At 42.1% G+C, this 23,119-nt stretch overlaps 1 protein-coding gene across 4 annotated transcripts in view; it reads right to left on the reverse strand.

The window, feature by feature from the left end:
- Positions 1–3,917: 3,917 nt before the first annotated feature.
- Positions 3,918–23,119, reverse strand: part of STARD13 (StAR related lipid transfer domain containing 13) — a 247,400-nt gene continuing 228,198 nt past the window's right edge. For all 4 annotated transcript variants that reach the window (XM_081004067.1, XM_081004069.1, XM_081004068.1 and 1 more), the window contains 8 exons: positions 21,672–21,831; positions 16,721–16,919; positions 13,297–13,504; positions 11,583–11,697; positions 10,575–10,796; positions 9,371–9,588; positions 7,420–7,596; positions 3,918–5,330 (listed from right to left, as the gene is read on the reverse strand). In XM_081004067.1, the coding sequence (XP_080860193.1) occupies positions 5,213–5,330; positions 7,420–7,596; positions 9,371–9,588; positions 10,575–10,796; positions 11,583–11,697; positions 13,297–13,504; positions 16,721–16,919; positions 21,672–21,831 (1,417 nt within the window). In that variant the 3' untranslated portion in view covers positions 3,918–5,212. The remainder of the gene's footprint in view (positions 5,331–7,419; positions 7,597–9,370; positions 9,589–10,574; positions 10,797–11,582; positions 11,698–13,296; positions 13,505–16,720; positions 16,920–21,671; positions 21,832–23,119) is intronic.

The following is a 23,119-nucleotide window of genomic DNA, read 5'->3' on the forward strand; positions in this document are numbered from 1 at the left end:
AGAAGTCTTTACTGAACATGCTTAACCTAATTCTGCGTACTATAGCTGGATTTTTTTAAAAATAGCCTTTCCAGTCAATGAGTCAGGAGAAATAAAAGTCAATATTTTCTATAGCTTACCTCTGCAGAAGCAGCCTTAAGCTTTCACCTCAGCAGCTGCTTCCCCTCCTCACTGCATCCTCCTACAACTTAATAAGTTTGTGGAAGTGTGGAGGAGGGAAACAGGCTGATGAGCTGAGGCAAAATGCCAAGGGGCTGACTCAACCAGGAATTACTTGGGGACTACTAAAGTGAGAGAGGTCATTTCTTGACTCCTTCCAAAATTATCATTCATCCCTACTGATTGTACAGGTATAGGAAAGACTGGCTAAGGGGTTGAATTGGTGTTATGTCATTTTTGGATGATCTTGGTGTATGATGGCTCTGCCATTTTCATCTAGGAAAGTGCAGTGAGTGTGTTTGAAAAAGTTGGTTCTAGTTTACAGTGCCAACTTTCTGGTTTGTATTGTAGGCCTAAATCAGTCTTCTCCAACCTGGTGGAGTGCCAACCTGGTCCAACTGAAAACCCAGAAGCATGGCCAATGGTCCAACAGAGTTGGGGAAGGTTAGTGAAAATTATATATTTTATTACACCAATCCTTGGGGTAAACACATAAGTTCTAACAAATTATTACTGTATGATTCTGGCAAAGAAGGGAAGTCGACATGCACTTATGCACCACCATCAAACACAACTTCCTGGTACAAATCCAGATAAATTTGAGTACTGAAAATACAAGACATTTCCCTGCATAGCCTTAAAGAGAGAAGTTGCTTCCCCCTGAACTACATATTTACAATAAGTATTGCTGCACTACTGACAGGAAGCACCTCCTGAGGCACCTACAGTAATTCAATATGGCTTATCCTCTGGTTTTGAGTGGCAATTTCTGCATTTAGGATTATGATGTTTTGGAATGGCTTGATAAGTATTCAGCTGTACACCAGCATTGAGAAGACTGACTTGACACTACTCCCATTCTTTCTGTGTGGCCATGTTAAGGGATTGGTATGTGTTTTTTTCTCCATTGGATGGACTTGTATGTACAGCATGGAAAGGAAATAGACTTCTTACAGGTGTTGCATGCAAGCTAAGGCCATAATAAAAATAATAATGAGGGGGGGGGACCCTTAGTGTACTTTTGGTAAGGCTGGGCCAGTTGTGGCCTGTGAGGAGAGGTGGCATCATGGCTGCTTAGGAGGAGGGAGAGGTAGTAGCAGGGAGGTCGGCACTATGCAGGGACAATGGGAAGAGCCTCACTGCCTAAACTCTTGTCCTCCTATTAAGTGACAGTGATGCTGCTGGGGGAGAGTCAGGTATTTGCTGCTGCTGCCGTCCATCAACCACAACTGGCCCAGGCTCACCAAAATTAAAATCTACAATCCTAAACCTGAGGTTTTTCTTCTTTTGGTCTTGGCCTCAGTCTGCATATCACACTGAGGTGAATAGGAGTATGGTTTAATATTAATCCAGTTGCATATCTCTTTCTAGAATTGAAGTATTGGGAGAATGGTGCATGGCGTTGGGGTTTGTAGATCACCTAGACTAGACATTTCCCGAAGCTCCTGCGTGTTCTCCTTATAGGCACAATCCTACAGAGATCACAAAGCTTAAATGTAATCCAGGCAGACTATAGTCACCACAGAATCCCGTGAAAAGCTGTTTCTGCACTATGCTCCAAAACAACCATTGTGTGACAAGCAGAAATTCGGGAAGTGAATCTTTCCTCACTGCCGCAGATTGACACGCTGGAAAAAGTTTCATATATTGAATTAATTTGTGCTTGCCAACTCTGCTGTTCAAAGTAAAGAGACCTGACAGGAAAAAAGGCAACCCTCTTCTTCCAGGAAAATATACTGTATTCTACTGAATCAAATTCAATGCCACATTTTGATTGACTGAAAACAATGAATTAAAACACTGACGGCACAGTGCATGTCTGCTTAGAGGTAAGACCCATTGAGTTCAATGGGGCCTACTCACATGTGAGAGTGCAATCTGAAAAAAACAACCATGTACCACAATACATAGAAAGTCAGGGTGATTCTGACTTAATTGATATGAAAATAACTGCATATTTTAAACTAAATTAGGAATGAAACTGCATTTTGTTCCATGCTAGTTTCTTTCCTTTCTTTAAAAAAGCTCACCCTGTCTCCATAAATTACTTCAAAAAATAATGATTTGCTTTACAACATTTCCCCCTTTTCAGAATGAGAAATAAGTACTCCCTGATTATGTACTGCCAATGGATTCTTAGGCTACCATTCTAGAATACCAGCAGCTATTCCTGTTTTCATTCATGAGGAACAAAATGACATCCTGAGGACAGCTGCTATCCTAATGTGCTGACATTGGAACGGGACAGATTTGCTTCCAAGCCATGCATTTAGGATCAAGGCCTAAGGCTATCAGATGAAAAAGGACCATCCAATGAAGCTGAATGTTTGGAAATTCAGGACAGACAAAAGAAAGTACTTTTTCACACAGCACCTAGTTAAACAAGGGTTTTTGCTCCCAACAAGAGGTAACGGTGGCCACCTAAAAGCGGATGAGACAAATTCAGCAAGGATAAGGCTACCAGCCATGGTAATTGCGTTGCCCCTCCCTGTTGGGGACAGTATGCCTCTGAGTTTCAGTTGTTGGGACTCACAGGTGGCGAGAATGCTGTCACACTCATGTCCTGTGTGCTGGCATCAGGGTCACCGTTGTGAAAACAGGATGCTGGACATAGATGGGCTTTTGGCCTGATCCAGGACACACACCTCGTGTTCTTAAAGGTGCTCCAGGGATACAGTACTACCTCTTCCCAGAGTTTACCATTGCACTTTTTAAATTTATGACACACATTATAAGAAGCTTATTCTGTTTAGTAAAAAGCTTATTAAGGGTGTAATCCTAGACACACTTACCTTGGAGTAAGCCCCGTTAACATCAATGAGGCTTTCCTTTGACTAAGCATGTGTAGGATTGCCTTGTAAAAGATCTCGTTCCTATTGTGCAGATGGAAACAAAGCTCGGAATAATTTCAGATACAATGGGGACATTAGCTTGTGTTTCTATAAGCAAGAATTCTAAGTGGGTTGCTTTAAGACTATTATTATTAACAACAGCATCAGCTACATAGATATTCTTATTTCTGATCCTAATGTTGTTGGAAATAATGTTTATCTGGCAAAATTGCTGTGTTGCTGGGTATTGTTTTCTTCACACCAGTAGTCCAATTTGTACTTCATTACAGGCATGCAACATGAGTGCAATACTAGTAGAATGGTTAGCAATGTGCTGGCATGGACGTTGCTGTATCCCGAGCTAAAGCTCTATATCAGAGAAAGTTAATCACTGTTATGCTTCATTAAAATCAACGGGGAAACTTAGACAAGTAATGGACACGGGTTAGCCCAATAATAATAATAATTTATTATTTATACCCTGCCCACCTGCCTGGGTTTCCCAAATATGAGCTTGATTGGTATGGGCTTGGCCAACTGTGTTGATTTGCTAAAATGTTGGAAAATGTTCTGTGTCCCATCACATACCCCAGCAATGGGAGCTCAATGCAGTAGAAATCCTTTACTCCCCACTGCAATGAACTTCCTTACCTTGTTGCCTGGCTGTAAAAGGTCTCATTTCTCTCTGTCTGGCTGTGTTGGCTGTTGCTTCCTTCTCTTTTCTTTCCTGGCTCTTGGAATGCTGGCATAGCAGCATCTCAGGTGCCAGAGAGCGAATTAAGAGCCTCTGCTTCTGCTGACATTGGAACAGTTGCAGCCAGGCAAGGGTGTTGGTGGAAGTGAGTTTGAAGTTCTTGTGCGGCTTGGATTATAATCTGAAAAACTGCAGAAAAAAACTATGGGGCCACAATGATTTTTCAAAGACCATTATGAGCTGGTGAATCAGGGAATTGTAAACTTTATTACTTATTTATAGGAAAACCCCACAACGCAAAAAGTTATCTGCATGGCTCTCTTCAGGGCTATCGCTAGTCAAGACCCACTCAAGCTCCATTTGATTTCAATGAAATTTAACCATGAGCAACTTTCTCTGAATCGGGACCCAAATCTTTATGTCCTGGGACAGCAAATCTTTGGATAGGATCTCAAATCACAAAGCCTTAGACTAAGTACTGTTTGCTATAGAATATCCCTACAGATGTGAAGAGGACTGTTCTGGAGTGACTGATTTGAAGGCCTACCCTTGAAATGTGAGTTTAAGCAACAGTTACTGGATGTGGTAATGGGCTGGATGTCTCATGGGCTCAACAGTTGCTTCACTAGCTGTTCTAAGCATTTCCTTGTTACCATGGTGTCTAAGGATTAGCCCAACAGTCTTAGCAAATATTCTGAAAACTGCAAACAGTGAGCTTTCAGCTGATCCTGTAACTTCTCTATTCCTTTTTCAAAGATACCCAGCATATATTCTCAGCTGCTGCTTTCTGCAGACAATTGTAGATTATTGTCTGCCAGTGCTATCTGAGCAGACTGCTTTTCTGCTGTCCGTTGCCCTTCTCTCGCCTCCTAGCAGCCCCTTCTCAACCCTGTATGCCCATCTCTACGCACCTCTTTATATAAGCTTTGCAAACATAGGATCAGCTCAAGGATTCCACTTGGCTGATAGTCACCGCGCTGATGATGTCATGGTTTTAACAGTAATAGCAAATGCTGTTTACAAAAGCTGGGAGATGCTGAGATCTAACAGAATGGAAATCATTCCAAACAGATGCAGGAAGTTTCTTCTAGAAAGTTCTCTCTTATATACAAAACTTATTATATTTACATATATATGTGTGTGTATATATATATATATATATATATATATACATATGTATGTATATATATAGGCAGATATGATACATAGCAAAGTCTATACAATATTTACATCTCTTATTTACACTTTAAAATAAGCTTCTCAGAAGCTTTTAAATATTAGAATTACGCAATGGAAAAGCAATGACCACAGTCAATTTGTGTAGCCTGAAAAAGTTCTTGGACAAATATTCTTCAGTGAAGGAGATCAACGAATACAGGACGGGGCTGGGAGGGTAAGTGAGTGACATTACCAGACCATGGCAGAGCTGCCCAAGCAATCCTTGCTTGGCTATTGCACAAACGTAGGCTAAAATCACCCAGTGGCTCTAGTTTGTCCATGGAACTCCATATATCTCGGTATCCAGCACTCATATTTTTGTTTCTGGTCCCTCAGCAATCAGCGGTTGAAATGAATTCCTGATATTGGCAACTTCAGCTGCACACAGATGTCCAAAGCCTTTGTTGTACCACTCTAATGAATGACCTCTGGAGGGAGAAAGAGGAAAATTACTGTTAAGCATGTTCTTCCCCCAGCCTCATCTTTTTGGTAGGACATAAACACTAACAAAACAGGCAGAGGAGTCTTATATGCACCACGGTGCTAAACAATGCAGCTATGGTCACGCCTGAAAATCATGGATTTAAAAACTCCACTACACAGAATAAAATGTGCTTGACACTGAGAAAGCCAGTATGGACAATGTTTAGATTGCTTGGCCCGAGTCCAGGAAAGCTGGGTTCAAATCCTGCATCTCACACATAATACAAAGACTGAGCGCCTGCATTTCTGCTATGTGTTTCTGCAGTCTCTGAAGAGCATCCACATGTCTGAAATTAGTCGTAGTAGTTCAAATGTGCAGAAAAAATATGGAAGCATGCTTTCTATAACCTGTGACATGTTCTTTACACTTCTTGGGTTATCAAGTTGGGGCCATTTTATCATCTATAAAATGGGAAAGGTGGTAGTGCTGTTATGAAGACAAACGAAAACAACTCTGCAGCACTCACACACATTACAGTCCTGGTCACAAACCCATGAGCATGACTAGTTCAGATGAATTCTGTTTTCACAAATGGGTGCAGGGCTGAAGGCAAAAACTACACTGTAAAATGTTTTGAGAATAATAGCACCAGCTTTACTGCACTGAGTGGAAAGATCAGCTGAAGTGATACATTATTAACAGTTTTCAAGAAACAAACACATGGAATCGCGCAGAAGGATGGAGCTTCAAGAGAACTCATCTGTATGCTAAAGTACAGTTTTACCCCAGAAGAGTGTGATTATATATTTATCTCTCAGTGAATTCTAGAACTGTATTTAAATCACAAAGAAGAAATCCCCCACAACTGCTGTTCATTTTATAATCCTCTGAGGATTCAAAATTCAAATTAGATTGTTTAAGCAAAAAAGAACACTAGGGACAGAAGCGCTGAATGACAAATTAGATGAGGAATGGCAAAATCTATGGCCCTATGGATGTTGCTGGACTCTGAACCCCTAGCAGTGCCTGAAAGTATGGCTAATGGTCCGGCTAATGGTCCAAGCAATGGATTGCAAACACATAACGTGCACAAAATCATGTAGAGATGCAAGAGCAGGAATGACGTTTGCTTTGCACAGCAGTATATTCATCACCCCTTTCCCACAAGGAGAGCTATGCAGACCAAACAGGAGTGGTTGGTGAGGAGGGGAGCCACCATTCACCTGGCCTCCAGGTAACCACATTGCTGCCTCTTACTGGGAAAGAGAAGAGTGAGGCAGTGGGGAGGCTGGGAGCTGAGTGGGAACATCAGCAGAGCCAATCCTGCTGGGGCAACTGCACAGCGCTGACCTCCCCACTGCCTCACTCCTCCTAAGAAGCAGTGGCAGCCCCCTTCCCTACCAAGCACTCTTGGTACTGATGTTTCATGAGACATCCCAGAGTTTTCTTCCATTTGGCTGTCATGGCGGGTTATAGTCGTCTTCCTGTTGCATCATGATGCCCAGTACAGCAGTGGAATGTGTCTTCTATTGGTAACATTCACATAAACTTTTTAGAAACAGGAGTATTTGTTCCTCGTGAAATGTTCCTGCTCATTCTAATGCGTTCCTCGGGGCCAGTTTGGGCAATAGTTCAGATTTTTTTTATGGCACTATGTAGTGAACTGGCCTGCTAGCTTCATATTCACCAGCCACATGGAGATGGCTTGTTGACTAACTGCCACCAGTTGCACATGGTGGTTCTCTTGAAGCACAACTGTTCAGAAACTGAGCTGTAATTGACAATAATTTGGGAGGAGCGTATCTCCATTGAATCAATCTAAGGATAATTGAATAGCTAAAAAATCATGCTGGAGATGGAGCTAAACCAGCCCATGCACAGTTGCCTGAGAGTAAGTCCCATTGGGCCAAAGGTGATACAATACTCAGTAAGCAGTTTTTTAAAAATCCCGTTTTTATATTAACCAAGCAAGTAGAAGTTGTTTCTCTTAACAGAAGTAACTACACTCCTCTAAGTTTGCCAATCAATGCTCAGAAATGCTAGTTCTGTTCAGGAAGCCTGCTGACCAGGATCTTGGCACTGGTGATACTTACTTCAGGTCCACCCTGCAAATGTGTGTCAGGCGAGATTTCCCCGAGCCACAGGGCTCTATTAAGTACTGGGAATCCATAACAACTGCTCGCACTCCTCCCATCAGAGGGGCTTCTTCATGTTCCACGGATACAGCCACCAATATGCACATCCCCTTAGGCAAATCAGTTCTCCACGTCCTGTTGAAACAGGTTTTAAGACAGGAAATGTGAATTGGAGGGGAAGAAATAAGGTATCCAGCCTTGCGTCTCTCTATCCTATCAGTAGTATACTTGCCTCAGTACAGCAATGCAGAAGAGTGATTTGAGAGAAGAAGAGCAAATATGGCTGCTGTGGGAGTGTGGCCTAAAACAAAATGGCTGCCAATGAGAGCATGCCATAGCACAACATGGCTGCCACATGTAAAAGAAAAGAAAGAGACAGGAGCACAAAATGCTGCAGGAATGCACCTTTTCAATGGAAAGCAGCCACCACACTCGCTCACAGAAAGAAGCTGGGAGAGTGGATGTCCAGTCCTGGCACCCAATGAAATGTGAGCATGTTTAAGGGGACAATGTAGGAGGAGAGCTGAGCAGCAAGAACAAGTCTCTTAGGTTGTAATTTTCTGAGGGGATAGCATTTTACTGAGGACTATTTTAAAATAGAAACAATGTTTTGTTTCCAAATTAAATTTCAAGCCAACATGTCTACCCGTCTCAGTCCTGATGGATTTGGAGGCTGTCACAGATTAAAAACACACACACACACACACACACACACACACACACACACACACGGTGGAGTCAGGAAATATACTTTGCAGAACCAGGAAAATAAAGATGGGTTGAAGTCTTATGGCAGTTCCAGCATTTCCTCAGTTTGGTAGGCAGCTAGGTCCCCCCCCCCCCAGCCAAGGAAGATGCCTCCTGCATAAGCACTTCTTACACAATAGGGGAGGGTAGTAAGAGAAACTGAAGTATCAGCCTGCTGTGAGGAACACAACTCCTTATGGAGCCACTGCAGGAAAAAACCAGAATAATTGGATCAGTGGAATTAATGCTGTTCTGACACCCTACACAGCTACATAAATTAAATAGTCCTTGTTTGAGGCAGCTGCCAATATTTATGGCTTAATGGCATCATTTAATAAATAGTTTTCAGAGTGAAAGATGCAAATGTATTCTTTTTTTAGAAAGAGATTTGAACTGATTTTATAGATATCTGATATGAGTGAAGTGTATTTTCTGTTGTTTGCTGAGGAGTTTAAGCTATGTGCCTTCATCTACATTCAACATAAACACTGCAAAATGCCAATGTAGTTAAATTCCCACAAGAGGAAACAATGGCCACTGACTTGAATGGCTTTAAAACAGGCTTGCCATATATCAGGGGGAAAATAACGACATGTTCTGGTTTTCAGGTGTAAAAATGGCGTCGGGGTGAACTCTGCCGAACTGGCAAAATGTCAGGGAAAACCCGGAAGTATGGAAACAGCTCAAAAACACTAAAAGCTCAACAATTTGGGTTTCCTTAAAAAAAAGCTCCACAACTTTGCCGGTGTCAGGAGTTTTATTTTTTGAAATATGGCAACCCTGGCTTTAAAAGATGTTTAGATAAATTCATGGCAGATAAGGCTACCAGCCATGATACCTATGCTCTGCCTCCATGGTCAGAGGCAGGAATGCCTCTGAATACCAGTGACAGGAAACCACAGGAGGGGAGTGAATTATCACGCTCTGGTTCTTGCAGGATTTCCATAGGCATTGGGTTGGCCACTGCGAGAACAGGATGCTGGCCTACCACCAGCCTGATTTATCTGGGCTATTATGGTCCTACACAAAATTAGAAAAGTCATTTGGGTAAAAATAATAATTATAGAAAAAAGGACGATGCCATATGAAGTACAAATGTATAAATATTCAATGTGCCTTGGCGATAAGGTTGCTAACATACTCTACCACTAAATTAATTTACCTGAGGACTAAGAAGTCTCTAGCAGGATGGGGAGCCATACTGTTCAGAACATATTGGTAGACCTCCGTCTGCTTGTCCAACGTTTCAATGACTTTCCACTGCAAGAAATCTTCATCCCAAAGATGGCGTTCTCTTAGAATTCGGTTCAATACAACAGACGGAGGAGCCTCAACTTCCACGGATGCCTTCCAAATCCTCAATGGGTTTCCATCTCCTACCTTAATCGAGGGAGTGGCGGTAAGGAGGAAGGGAAGACAAGAGAAGGGAAAGTGATGATGGGTTAAGCGTAAAGAATGAGACAAGGAGAAAAACCCAAAGAAGCCAGTCTGTACCTAAAGTATTTCTGCCTGCCCCCAGGAAATATACACCAATGTCCCCTGCAGACAGCAACCTGCATTATTTTGGATGCCACTCTGGAAGGTTCCTTAACCTTCACAAGCTGGTTTTGGGGTGCACAAAGGCTAGAGGGGAAAGAAGGGCCCTCAGAATGCTAGCACCTGTTGATAATGAATGGAAATCTCATTCATGCTTCCACTAAATTGTACTGAGCTACATGAAATCCTATGTTCAATGTGACTGTGTGGCAAAACTATTAACCAAGGGCAGAAAACTAGTGGCTGAACACTGGATTAGCTACTGACAATGGAAACTTGGATATGTAGAAGCGAAGTATAAAATTGACTTATTTTAATCGTCTAAGTCAGGGGTAGAGAACCTGTGGCCCACCAGATGTTACAGCTCCCACCAGTACTAGCCAGCATGGTCAGGGATGATGGGAGTTGCAGTCCCAGAACATCTAGGAAGCTACAGGTTAGGCATCATTGATTTAATGGATGGGAAGATCAACTTATGGAGTACTCTTCAAAGACAATGGGAACTGCTTATTAGATATTGGAACTGCACTTTTCTGTCTGAAAATGTCAAACATGAAGTGCTGGTTTTAATTTAAAACATTTTATTTAATAGACATGATTTGTATGTGTCTTGTGAGCTTTCCTAAAACAGAACTTTTAAAAAATTGAATATATATTCCCTCCCTGCCCGCCACTTGCTATGTATTATGGTTATATACACACACAGGTGTGTCTCATTGAATCCTGATCAACATTTTCCTGGGAAGATAGAGATTAAACCTGGGGTTTCCACAGGGTTCCCCAAAGATCATGCAAAATTTGACAATACATGTTTTGGTTGCAGAAATTACCTTTTTGTAGCACAGGTCCGTATTTTCTGCGCTGGAACAAGTGACCCATCCTTTGAATTTTTCTTTCGCTTCTTTGCAGAGGCTCTGTATTAGACTTTCTAAGTAGGTCCTGTAATTCCCACCTTCTTCGTCCATTTGCTTGCCCAGTTCCACCAGAGTTGGAGCATGCACTTCGGCCTCAACATACGAGTTCCTAGACTGTGTTACCATGTCATGTGGGATCTGTGAATGGGGGAAGAGATGGAAGAATTGATTTGGAATTAATATTTTTGTACAAAACCTATTTCATAGAAATCCTGTCTGGAAATATCTGCCTGACACTAGTCGTAAGATTACAAATATCTAAATTCCAAAAAGGAATACTGAATGTGTCAGAGTTCCGTTGAGGTGCTGTTCCTCTGCCCTTGCATGAGAGAGGGAGTACGCTACCTGTCTTCCATCCCTGCTTGGGTTTTGCCACTCCACCAGCTTTGGGGAACTGGAGCACTCAAGCAGACGTTATCCTTCCACCTTGTGGAGATCAATGGTGATACACGGTTGGAAGCAATGCACTTGCCCCTCCTCTCCTTCATCACACGACTACTTAGAAGACCTGAATGGCGCTTGTCTATTGGTTCACTGTTATGTCTTGTCCACTGGGCTGTTCTTCAAGTCCAAATAATACTAGGTAGGTTAAGACTTTATTCTATATTCAAGTAACGTTAGTATAGAACACTATACTATCCTTATAGCATAGAACAGACTGTTCTTATGAGACAACTCAAAATCACAAAGATATATGGAAGGGGTTTTTTTTACAACTGTAACCTTTTGTGATGAAAGAGACTGATGAATTGAATAACAATGTTCCAGAAAGTTAGAGAGGAAATCACGTACAGGTCCTTCCAGGTGAACAACAAAATACTCCAGTGCATAAACTTTTATTCCAAGGCTAAAGTGAAACTTTATAGGCAAAGTACTTGAAAGCATGTTCCCTTATGAATACTGACTTCTGAATCTTTCACTCACCTCAAAAAGTTTATCGCATTCTGCTATCATGTGTGCAAGTCCCTGAGTTGCTGCCAGGTTTTCACTGAGATCTTTCTGATCAGGCTTCCCTGTTGCGTATTTCTTCTGTATTACTCTGCAAATGAATTCAGTGTTTCAAGTGTGATAAAGGAACAACAGCCTTTTTCAGATGAAAGGCAACGTTGTGACACTTATAACTTTTCAGTACCAACCTACAAAGAGTCTTTTACAGTCTACTTTTATCGTTTGAGGGAAAACCCTTTGTACTGAGGAGAAAGGGGATGCCTTAAACATTCTCATGGCAAAGAAATAAAAATCACTAAAAGGTTTAAGAGTTAAACATAACAAGTTGCCTGAAGGGGTGTTTCCATCCCCATCATTCAGACTGGACACTGAAATATAGCTCCGAGGGCCTTTTGGCAGTTCCCTCCCTGCGAGAAGTGAACCTACAGGGAACCAGGCAGAGAGCCTTCTCGGTAGTGGCGCCCGCCCTGTGGATGTCAAGGAAATAAACAACTATCTGACTATTAGAAGACATCTGAAGGCGGCCTTGTTCAGGGACGTTTTTAATGTTTGATGTCGTATTGTATTTTAATTTGTTGAAAGCCGCCCAGAGTGGCTGGGGGAACCTAGTCAGATAAGCATCTTCATTGGTTTTACCAGATGCCAGGGATTGAATCAGGACCTTTTGCATGCTTAGCGACTGCTCTACAGCTCTTCTTCTGTGCATCATTCATGAGCATCACATAAATGCATCCATAAGGTCATGTTTATGACACATGATGCCTATGGCAAGCCCACAAGCAGGACATGAGCACAATATCACTCTCCCTGCAGTTTCCAGCAACTGCTCTTAGCCCTCATGATTAGTAGCCACTGATAACCTTGTCCTCCAGGAATATGAATTTCTGGTTTTATTATCTCATTATCCTCAAAACAGCCACAAGAAAATAGGTTCAGATGAGAGACAGTGACTGGGTCAAAGTAACCCAGTGAGTTTCATGGCTGAGCAAGGAATTCAAAGCAACTTTAACGAATTTCCACATACATTTGCTGACACTGAGATAAAAGCTTTCAATGAGTCCTTATTCTGAAACTTGAAATTTTACAACATCCATGTATAACATTTAGCCATTATTCTTACTACTACTACTACTACTACTACTACTGCTACTAAGAATTACCCCACCTTCACCCTAAGGTCCCAGGGGGTGTCATGACAATTTGAAATGCAACATAAAAAAATATTTTAAAACATTACAATCCTAAGAAGGGGTGAGTCATAAAAATATACACCTCAATTGTCAAACTCCAGGGTTAAGAGGTGAGTTCTCTGCATTCAATGAAAGCTGAATAGTGAAGGTTTCAGACATGCTTCTGTGGGGAGGAAGGTCAACAACTTAGGGCTGCCACAGAATAATCATGTCACTTCCAACTAGGGCAATGGTAGGCGTTTGCGCCGAGTCTCAGATTTCCTGCCCCTTCTCCCATTTTTTTTATGAAAAACAGAGACTCTGCTTACCGGGTTGCTGTGCATGCTCTAAAGCATAGCACTGGCAAGACCCCAGCCACCCAAAGACCTAAAGCTGCATCTATACATATATAAATCAGCAAGTGCAAAATGCGGGTCACACGTCTCTGCCCCAAGTCTTTATAAGCAGCTAGCAACGCTCTTAACTTGCAACCCAGAGCAAGAAAAGTATCAATTCCTTACCGTGGCGAGCTTTCTTTCTTGACCAGATTGAGGTGGAAAAGCGAAGGGGCCAGGCACACGGCTATGTTCATGGGTGTCATCTGGTTCTCTTCCACGGAAGTGACGTCATTTAGGAAACAAAGCAGAGTCTGCAAAACCTCCCTGTTTTCATCTGACATCAACATGATGGCAGCCTGGACCGCCTGAAGCCGTTGTTCTTTTGGAACATCTGAGGGAATGAAACGTGCCGCTTAATAAGAATTTGATTGTAAATTCAAACAAGAGCTTTGGGACATCAGATACGATCTCACATCCAAATTACTTCTGGAAGAGAGCTACACTTTTTTTGTGTGCAGCAATGGTAAGTTTTCTTCGTTCACATCCTGTGACCTACTTTGTGCCTTGCTGTTCGCCAGTGGTGCAGTCAGGTCGTTTTAGACTTTGGAGTTGAAAGTCCCTTCACTTGCAGTATAATCGTATGCGTGCCAACTCAGAAGTCACTCTCATGGAGTCAAACGGGACTGATTCCCAGGTCAGAGTGTATAGTATTACAGCATTACTTCAAAATATAAGCAAGCCCTGCTGCATTTTGCAGCTTAGCAGGGCCCCACATCCAAGGTCCTGCTCTGAAGGCACCACTGTTCACTTTGTGTCGTTTTAGAAATCAGAAATCAGAAAATGGCACCACTGTACAAGCTGGCTAAGCTAGTAGTAAATGGCCATAAACTGTGTCTGTGAAAAGTTCAGTGCTCAATACCCAAGCCGTGCTACATCAGCAGGTGGTATGAAGCCTCTGGAATGGCCAGAACTGGTATAAAATATAATACCAGATGCCTTGTTGCCGCCTTTGCTTGGTCAATGGAGCACCTTGCATTTGCCCAACTTCAAGCTCCTGTGTCTAGCCAATGAGCTGAGAGGCACTGGCTGGAAAGACAGCCTCCAAGATTTGTGCAGCAGGACCACCAATAGCTCTGATTTGGCTCTGCCACTTCTCTTTCCTCTTATTTATTTATTTATTTGATTTATATTCAGCCTTCCCTCACAAAGGAGCAGGGCAGCAAATGACAAGCTGAAAAAAGCCCCAAGACATTAAAACAATTTGAGTGCAGACGGGAAAAGATCTCTACTTTTGAAAATCTTGTCCTTTTTCCTCTACCACTACTATTTGTAATAAGGTAAAGGTAAAGGGACCCCTGACCATTAGGTCCAGTCATGGCCGACTCTGGGGTTGCGGCGCTCATCTCGCTTTATTGGCCGAGGGAGCCGGCGTACAGCTTCCGGGTCATGTGGCCAGCATGACTAAGCCGCTTCTGGTGAACCAGAGCAGCGCACGCAAACGCCGTTTACCTTCCTGCCGGAGGGGTACCTATTTATCTACTTGCACTTTGACATGCTTTCAAACTGCTAGGTTGGCAGGAGCAGGGACCGAACAACGGGAGCTCACCCCGTCGCAGGGATTCGAACCGCCGACCTTCTGATCGGCAAGTCCTAGGCTCTGTGGTTTAACCCACAGCGCCACCCGCGTCCCTCACTATTTGTAGTAGTAGTATGTATATTTGTAACTGATCTTACTATATCCATCAGGACCATCAAGGTGATGCACTCTGTTAAAAAGCAACCTCACAAACCAGCAATAAAACAGACACATATGGCAATATCCCAAGTAGTGCAGTTTTCCCTTCATCTCTTCCCTGCTGCAGCCCCTGTCTGCATCTCTCCCAGATCTGCTCAGGACTGGGGCCCCTGGCCAATTGTAGAGGTGGGTAGGGGGCTGCGGGGGGAGAGGAAAATCCTTTCAGCTAACATTGTCTGCTCCACTGGCAGATGGGCATGGCTGGGCTTCACCCATAAAGCCCAATAAAACCCAGTAAAAATACTGTCAGTAGCACAAATACAGTTTAAGTACAGTCAGGAAGCAGAGATCCAAAATTAAACGGGCACAGCAGCCCTTAAAACCCTGGCAGAATACAGAGGTTTTTATAAGCCCCTTCTGTCCCTGCAGAGTTCATCTGGACAGTTTTACTGCTGCAGTTAAATCTCTGGGAAGTGGAGTGGGCCACGCAGTGAACAGGGACCTCATTTCCTTTCAAGATGGCAGTGCCATAACACTGCATGCTCTTTTCTAGGCAACATTGTTTGTGGCACAACAAGAAAAGATTAGGGAAGCTTGGGAAATGTATGTCCTCTACAGAGCCAAGGGGTGTGTGGGGGGGGGGGAGTTTAATAAATGCACGAATGGAGGAAGCTTAAATATTGCGCCTGATAAAACTAATTCACAAGCCACCACTCTGTTCACTCAGCTTGCATTCAAGGTTCCCCTGTGTAAATCAGACACTAAACCAATGAAAGAATAGGAGAAACTGCTTTATAGTACACGCTTCAGCAAGCCGTTATCTTCTCTTTATTTGAAGATTCAGGCTGCAACTCTAGACCCAGTTTCCCCGGGAGTAAGCTTGATTGAACTCAGTGGGATTTACCTTTGAGTAGATGTACCTGGGATTGCAATTGTGCTGTCAGTCAAGCATTTTATTTGAACCTTTTTTTTTTTTAGAGGAAAAAGATGGTGAGGTGAATATATTACAGCTCCAAATTCCTAGGCTGGGGGGAAATGCAGTGATTTCAAGAGAACAGGAGCGGACAGACTTCTTTATGCTGGGGGAGGGGGATATCTTCCAACTCCTTTTATAAACCACAGTGCTTGGGCCCACCAGCCAGAACCAATCACAACTTCCTTTTCTTACCTGCATTTCCCCCTCCCCCTTGTAAAGCATGTACAGAGCACCAAGGAAAATCCAGGGTGGCTGGAATTTTGATTGATGCTCTGCCCATCCATGCATAAGAACATGAGAGATGCTGAGATTTTACCCCTTGGAAAACACGACACTAGGTAGACATAGCATTTCCCACCTTGGGATGCTGCTGGTTCTAAAGCATGAAAAACATGAACATGGTGTGCCATGAAACAATTCCGGATCTTAGCAAGAAAATTACAAAAAAGAAAACCCTTCTTTTAAAATTATGGACTATCTACAGATTGTCTTTCAGTGAAACAAAACTGAAGCCCACAGTTATTATTTTTACACACCAGAAAATCACACACACCCTTTCTCCATTTCCTCCTCTTACTTTGAGGCCAGCTGATTTTATGTGTTTGCTGGTAAATCAAACAGCAAGGCGAGAAGGGATTTTGTTGTTGTTGATGCTGCTGCTAGTATGATCTCAGCAAACACATTAGACTAGGGCTTCCCAAGTCCCCAGCTGGTTTTAGGACTACAGTTCCCATCATCCCTGAACACTGGTCCTGCTAGCTAGGGATGATGGGAGTTGTAGTACACAAACAGCTGGAGACCCAAGTTTGGGAAAGCCTGCACTAAGCCAGGCTCTGAATAGTTTAAAGGCCTAATAGTCCACATTCACTACTAATGGAAACAACCCTAGTACTTACACTGATATATGTGGAGGAATGTTTCTCCTAATTTACTAGTGAGCAGAGGCTCAGGCAGGTCCCTGAAAAACTGCTTTACCATATCTGCCACATCATACGCTGACTGGTCTTCATAGTTGACATTTTCAGGAGAGCTTTCGTTCATGTGGCGTAAGGCCTGTATTCGGGATTTCACACCTGACTTCCGGAAAAGACCCACCTAAAAGATAAGCCACATTCTGTTAGCTATGTAGCTAATTTGGCATTATGATCAATGAGAAAAATACACATTATACAGAAGTATCTTTTAAAAAGACCTAAACCACAATTGCTGTAATTAAATAAGGATCAGGGCATATTCCAGTCAATGGACTGGCTCCAAAGATACGCAAGTTGTGCTCTATTCATGGAAGGTAAGAGGATAGTTTTGCAGATTTCTTTCTCCTATGTCACCCAAAAATCTACTTCTTTGGGTGGCCAAGAGACCATCTGGAGCAGTATGGGGAGACTACAGGAGGAATGGGGGAATTGGGAGGAAAACTGCTCCATTATTTCTGTGAATGGACTCCTCCACTGTGAAAAAATGGGACATTCTTTTTGCAAAAGGACTACTCTGAATCGGAGTCTGTGTAACAGAATCTATAGCTTCCTCCATATTTTATTCATGTGGTCATTTCCCTACATTTGCACAGTTCCGTGGTCCCACCATCTGATGCCTCTGTGCTGTGCATAAATATTAAGAGATTAAGGTAATGTGACAAGAACATCTGTACTCCAATGTTTGTTAACAGCATCAAAACACTTTAAAAAAAGCTAAACAAGGCAACACTAAAATAGTCACTGTTTAAAACCTAGAAATGCTGAGTAAACAGGCTCATCACGCGGTGTCAAAATGGTCTCTAAAAAGGTCATTTCCCATATAAGCTACAAAGAAGAGACCCATTAAATGGGGCGGCTGCAGTTTTTCCATCTAGAGTACAGTTCTATCTGCCTGTAACTCGCAATCCTCTCCCTCACACACCCTTATCAGTAGGTTTACTAGACTTGCCTCAGCCTATTCACGCGACACTATTGAGTCTTTAATAATAATAATTTTACTATTTATACCCTGCCAATATGGCTGGGTTTTCCCAGCCTCTCTGGGTGGCTTACAGCATATATGCACTAGTTCCCTTTTTTATGTTTCTGAAAGCCACAACAAAACAACTGTTTGCCCAGTTGTGGATCCAGAACAACTGTTTGCCCAGCTACCCTTGAAGCAAAATGAAACATCGCCATCCGAAGTCCACCACAGATGAAATCAAGTTCCCATTTTGCTGCACTCTCTCCAACGTTTAGGCAATATCTGCTTGCCAGTATGATAAAACCACACTGCTCTCAGATGCTACGGATTAACTACCTTAACAGCAGACTCCTTAACTCTTGCAGAGGGTGTGTATATTGGCTGCCAGATCCAGATCTTCTTCCAGTCTGTCATAGTCTCCAACCCAAGTTATGCTATCTTAAGTCATGCTGTGCTGTCAGTGGTTTCTGATATCAAGGCCTTACACACCAAAGAAAATATCATTTTCTCTAAATAAAACAACTGAAAGCAAGCATTTTCAAAAAGTGCTGAGGACCCGTCTTTGTACATTTTACAGGCAAATGGGTAATCCATGCATTCTGACTGCGTTTAGCTGTTTTGTTTGACAGTTTTTTCAGATTTTATTTTCAATCTTTTTAAATAATTTATCTTATATAGTCCTCTGTCCTGGTACTGGTGCCAATGAAGTGTGGAAGAGAAACCTTTAAATACATAAATGAAATAGCTCAGCTACTGTGGCAGACAGTCAGAAAAGATTATTTCTACCTATATCATATACTGGTTGCCAAGTAATAGCTGGATTTGAAGGACACAATTTTCAGACTAAGTCTTCCAGGCTCTTTTCTATCCTGTTGCCTTAGCTGGGAAGAAGATGTGGTAGGGATTAGTTACATAGGCTTTCTGTGATACATAAATATTTTTTCCCATGTGCTTTCTTCTGCAAGAAGCTGATAATTCTTCAAATGAGCTGTCTAGCAGCTTTGCACAGCACTGTCCCTTTCCCAGCAGTTCTCATAAATGGAATGCCCCCGGGGCAAATTCCTGTGTACAAACCACATTTTAATTCCCAAGTGAAGTTGTGTTATACCACTTGGGATCTATTCAGGTTATTTTCCCTCATTTCACAGTAGGAGGGATGATGACATAGTGTGTGGTGGTGGGGAATCTATGAGAAAAAGAGATTGGGCATGTTTCCGTTTTCAAATTATAGAACTTAAGTTTTCCTTTGCCTCACCATATATATTTGTCTCAATTATCATTGCACTGCTTGACTCAGGACTGATGTTTCTTAATAACGATATTGATGGGCTTACATTATAAAGAATTCCAGCTCTCTACTAGAAATAAATGTTTTACTGATCTGAAAACTGACTTTAAATGCAGACTTTAAAATGCTATATACAAAAAGCCTCATGGACTAAATGTCAACACAAAAAGCACTGTAAATAGTTCTGCATTCCAGCATAATTTATGGTCAAATGTGAAGGTTGGAGTCAGAACAGAGCAGGAAACCAACAGTAAGTGACTGCAACACTGAATTTATTTAATACTAAAAGACTGAATTTGTTCTAAGCTGCATCCATCTCTTCATCAGTCTGCGTAATAGAAGCTCTTGTGCCAAACATAAAAAAATTCAATATATATAAAAGGCTAAGCTCTGAATCTATAGTGGCTTGTTACTCATCAGTAACCAGTCTGCAGCTAATCATAGTTTGAATCCATTTTGTTGATCTTTTATGCTTGAGGTTTATTTTGTGATGCACTGGAGGAGCTGGTATAGGTTACGGCTGTGTTAAACGCCTTGGGCATCTTAATGATAGAAAGGAAGGGTAGAAAACCTATTGCTGTTGCTGCTATTATACTTAAGAGGTTCCTTCAAACTATTCCTGCTGCTGATTCACTTAAAAACATGCTGTTCCATGGGAAAAGCTGGAGAGGAAATACAAGCTTTTTCAAGGGAAGAAAAGAGCCTTGGAGCACTGAAGACAACCAGTGGGCCTTCATGTGGCTTACCCCATTATATTTTAATTCTTGAAACTATTAATAGAAAACAAAATATATTGCACAATAGTAATCCCATCTCCTTTGAAATCAGAAAACAATGAATGGAAACCCCTGGGTTTTACCTTGTTTACTAGAGAAAAGAGTGTAATGCATCCCTCTTAACACTCCAACACATACTTGCAATAGCCTATCAATAAGCTTATATAAAGGACGCGGGTGGTGCTGTGGGTTAAACCGCAGAGTCTAGGACCTGCCGATCAGAAGGTCGGCGGTTTGAATCCCCGCGACGGGGTGAGCTCCCGTTGCTCGGTCCCTGCTCCTGCCAACCTAGCAGTTCAAAAGCACATCAAAGTGCAAGTAGATAAATAGGTACCACTCCGGCAGGAAGGTAAACGGCGTTTCCGTGTGCTGCTCTGGTTCGCCAGAAGCGGCTTAGTCATGCTGGCCACATGACCTGGAAGCTATACGCCGGCTCCCTCGGCCAATAAAGCGAGATGAGCACCGCAACCCCAGAGTCGGCCACGACTGAACCTAATGGTCAGGGCTCCCTTTACCTTTTTAAGCTTATATATAGCTAGCGCAGAACTGAAAAATAATGTATGTGCCCTCGATCCAGAGCTTTTTTGCACATATCCACTGCTTCGTGCTCATGCACAGCAGGTCTTCCAAACCATCACTCTTTGGGAACATTTATACAATTGCTTTCGAAATGGCATGTGGCTGGTTGAGCAGACATTTGGGAATGTTGGTAAATGGCACTGCCTTAGCTTGCAGCCAGTATTTACACGCTGGCTCTCTTCTCTTCTCTTGCCTTTCTCTCTCTCTCCCCCTCTTTTTAAAAATGCTTTTCTCATCACACACAGCAGAGGAAAAGCATTAGCCCATACTGTTTCTCAGTGCTCTGGTGTGGCCAGCCAAAAGGTCAGAGCACAACACGCCACTTGAAGCTCACTTTAAAATAAGTCTCTCTCAATTACACTTGAATCAGAAGCAAGGATCAGATTCCATGGAAGCAGAATTAAATCTCTTGCTGCATTATACCCTGATGCTGCTAATCTCTCTTATTGTTCAATGATTTTTGTCTGACCTTTTTATTTATTTTTTGTTCTTTGGAACTGCTAAACTGAACTCCCAGATATGCTACTGAAAACCCAGCAGTAATGAGATGTAAGCATTTTTTTCTTGGTAGTGTAAGCCCACTGGTGGTAATTATTACTGTAAGAGAACAGGTCAGAGCGGGTAACTGAATTAATAATATATTACTGATGCAGCTAACTCCTTTTTAATAAAGGTTGTGCATGTCTCTAAGACCAGAATGTGGAGATGGGGATTCGTTGCCCTTCAAGATTCTCAGAAGACAACCTCTATCCATAAAACGATTGAGTTTGTTTCATCTACTACTTTTTCTGATGTCTTCTGCTAAAAAGCTTCAGATTTCGGCAAAGGGAACATAGAGATTAATTTCTGGGTGTGTCCACAACCAAATATACATGAATAGTAGCCTTAAGACCAATGCCATTCTGTATGCTAGAAGAGACAACATTTTAGTTCTACAAACAACAGATACTGTAAGTCAATTGTTTATCTGTAAAATGGGACTAACAGTTCCATACTTTCTAGGGTTACGGTAAGGGCAAGCACAATAAAGACAGTAAAGCATTCTCAAATTAAAGTGTGCTAAGTAAATAATAATTTTTAATGGCAGCAATAGGGCTAGTACACACTACTAAATCTTTAAAACTGTCTAGTCATCCTTGAAGGGATATTATGCTAGTCCAAACAATAAAACCAAAGGCATAAAAACCCACCTCGTATAGTTTTAGCTGGGGAAAAGCTGCTATAGGAGTTTGTATGCTCATAAACCTACAGAAATGAAGAACCTACCTGATCCAGGCAATTGTTGCGTAAATAGCGCAGCGCTTGTTGTATGCTCTGTGGAAGGGGCTGCCCTGTTCTTTGCACATGAACTATTAAAGGCACACCAAATATGTTTTTATCCTTGTAGTCTGGAACTTTCATCCTTTTCATGAACTTTGGTACAGACCTAAAGATGATAATAACAGTACAAATAAAAAACAACACAACTGTGTATCCTATAAAAACTACCTATCTCTATGGTGGACATACATTATTCCTCCCTGATCACACAGTGTGTAGGTGCTGTCGAAGTCACACATTTGCAGAAAAATAACAGCCTAGTCAATTCTCACACCCACAATCAATCAATAACCCACACCAACATTCCCTATGTAGCCACTGGGTTGCTACAGAATGAGGATTGAACAGGAACCAAAAGAAAAACATAAGAGCATAAGAAAAGTCTGGCTGGATCAAATCACAGGTCTACATAGTCCAGTATCCAGTTGTCACAGTTGCCAACCAGATGCCTGCATACAGGACTTGCATGCAAAAGCACTCTGCTCGCTTGTGGTTCCCAGTAGCTGCTCCTCAAAGGCCTGATGTTTCCAACACTGGAGGTAGTGCATAGCTAGCATAGGTTATAGTAGGGGCAGCAAACAACCTTTTCTTTACTTTGGCTGGTTTACATTACATATAATTCCAGCTAAAACATCTAACCCCCAAAGATGCACACCACATTTAATGACCTCCTTCTTTCCCATAAGTGTTTTGGTTTGGGCATTTGCTTCTCTTTCGATGAAATGTGCTCTGTATGGAAGATGAACTTAATCACTGCATTTCTCTAGTTTTCCAGGAGCAGAATAGAAGGGTTTGATAAAAGGAGCAGCAAAGATGGAAAAAGGAAAGAGTTAACTGGGAGCAAATAGGTTTCGTTCCTACAGCAGAATTTATAGAGGCTTTACATTTTTGCACATTTTATGCTCTCGGTAGTGGAACTGCCATTGGCAATCAAACATATTTGTTCTACAAGAGAGCATCCTCGGCAACACAGCTTTCAACTAGCTGAGCCCGACACACTTCCTTAGAAAATGCTTGACAACTTGAAGTGCAATAAATAATGGCAGAAGATTAAACTTGAAAGCATGTAGAGTTAATTTCCTCAGTGTGGCTCATTATGTCTGTAATCTCAAATTGCATGATTTATCATTACCATTCAATTTTAGAATTACAGTGAGGGAACATTACATGCCAAATTCGAAGCTCAAATAATGGATTATGGGGAAACTCTCAGGGTTCTGCTTCAGTTCAGTGAGTTTTTATTTCTGAAGCAAACAAATGCAGGCAATAGAAACGCCACAGATGTACCTTTGTGAGAAACATCATTTTAAGTGGAAGTGAAGCAAGTTTCAGCTGTGTGAGGTGGGAAGGCAGACACGGTCAAAAGAAGCCATGTGGGGAGTACAAGAGAGGTG

Source organism: Podarcis pityusensis, assembly GCF_964106645.2.
Source record: "Podarcis pityusensis genome assembly, chromosome: 4".
Classification (NCBI taxonomy): domain Eukaryota; kingdom Metazoa; phylum Chordata; class Lepidosauria; order Squamata; family Lacertidae; genus Podarcis; species Podarcis pityusensis.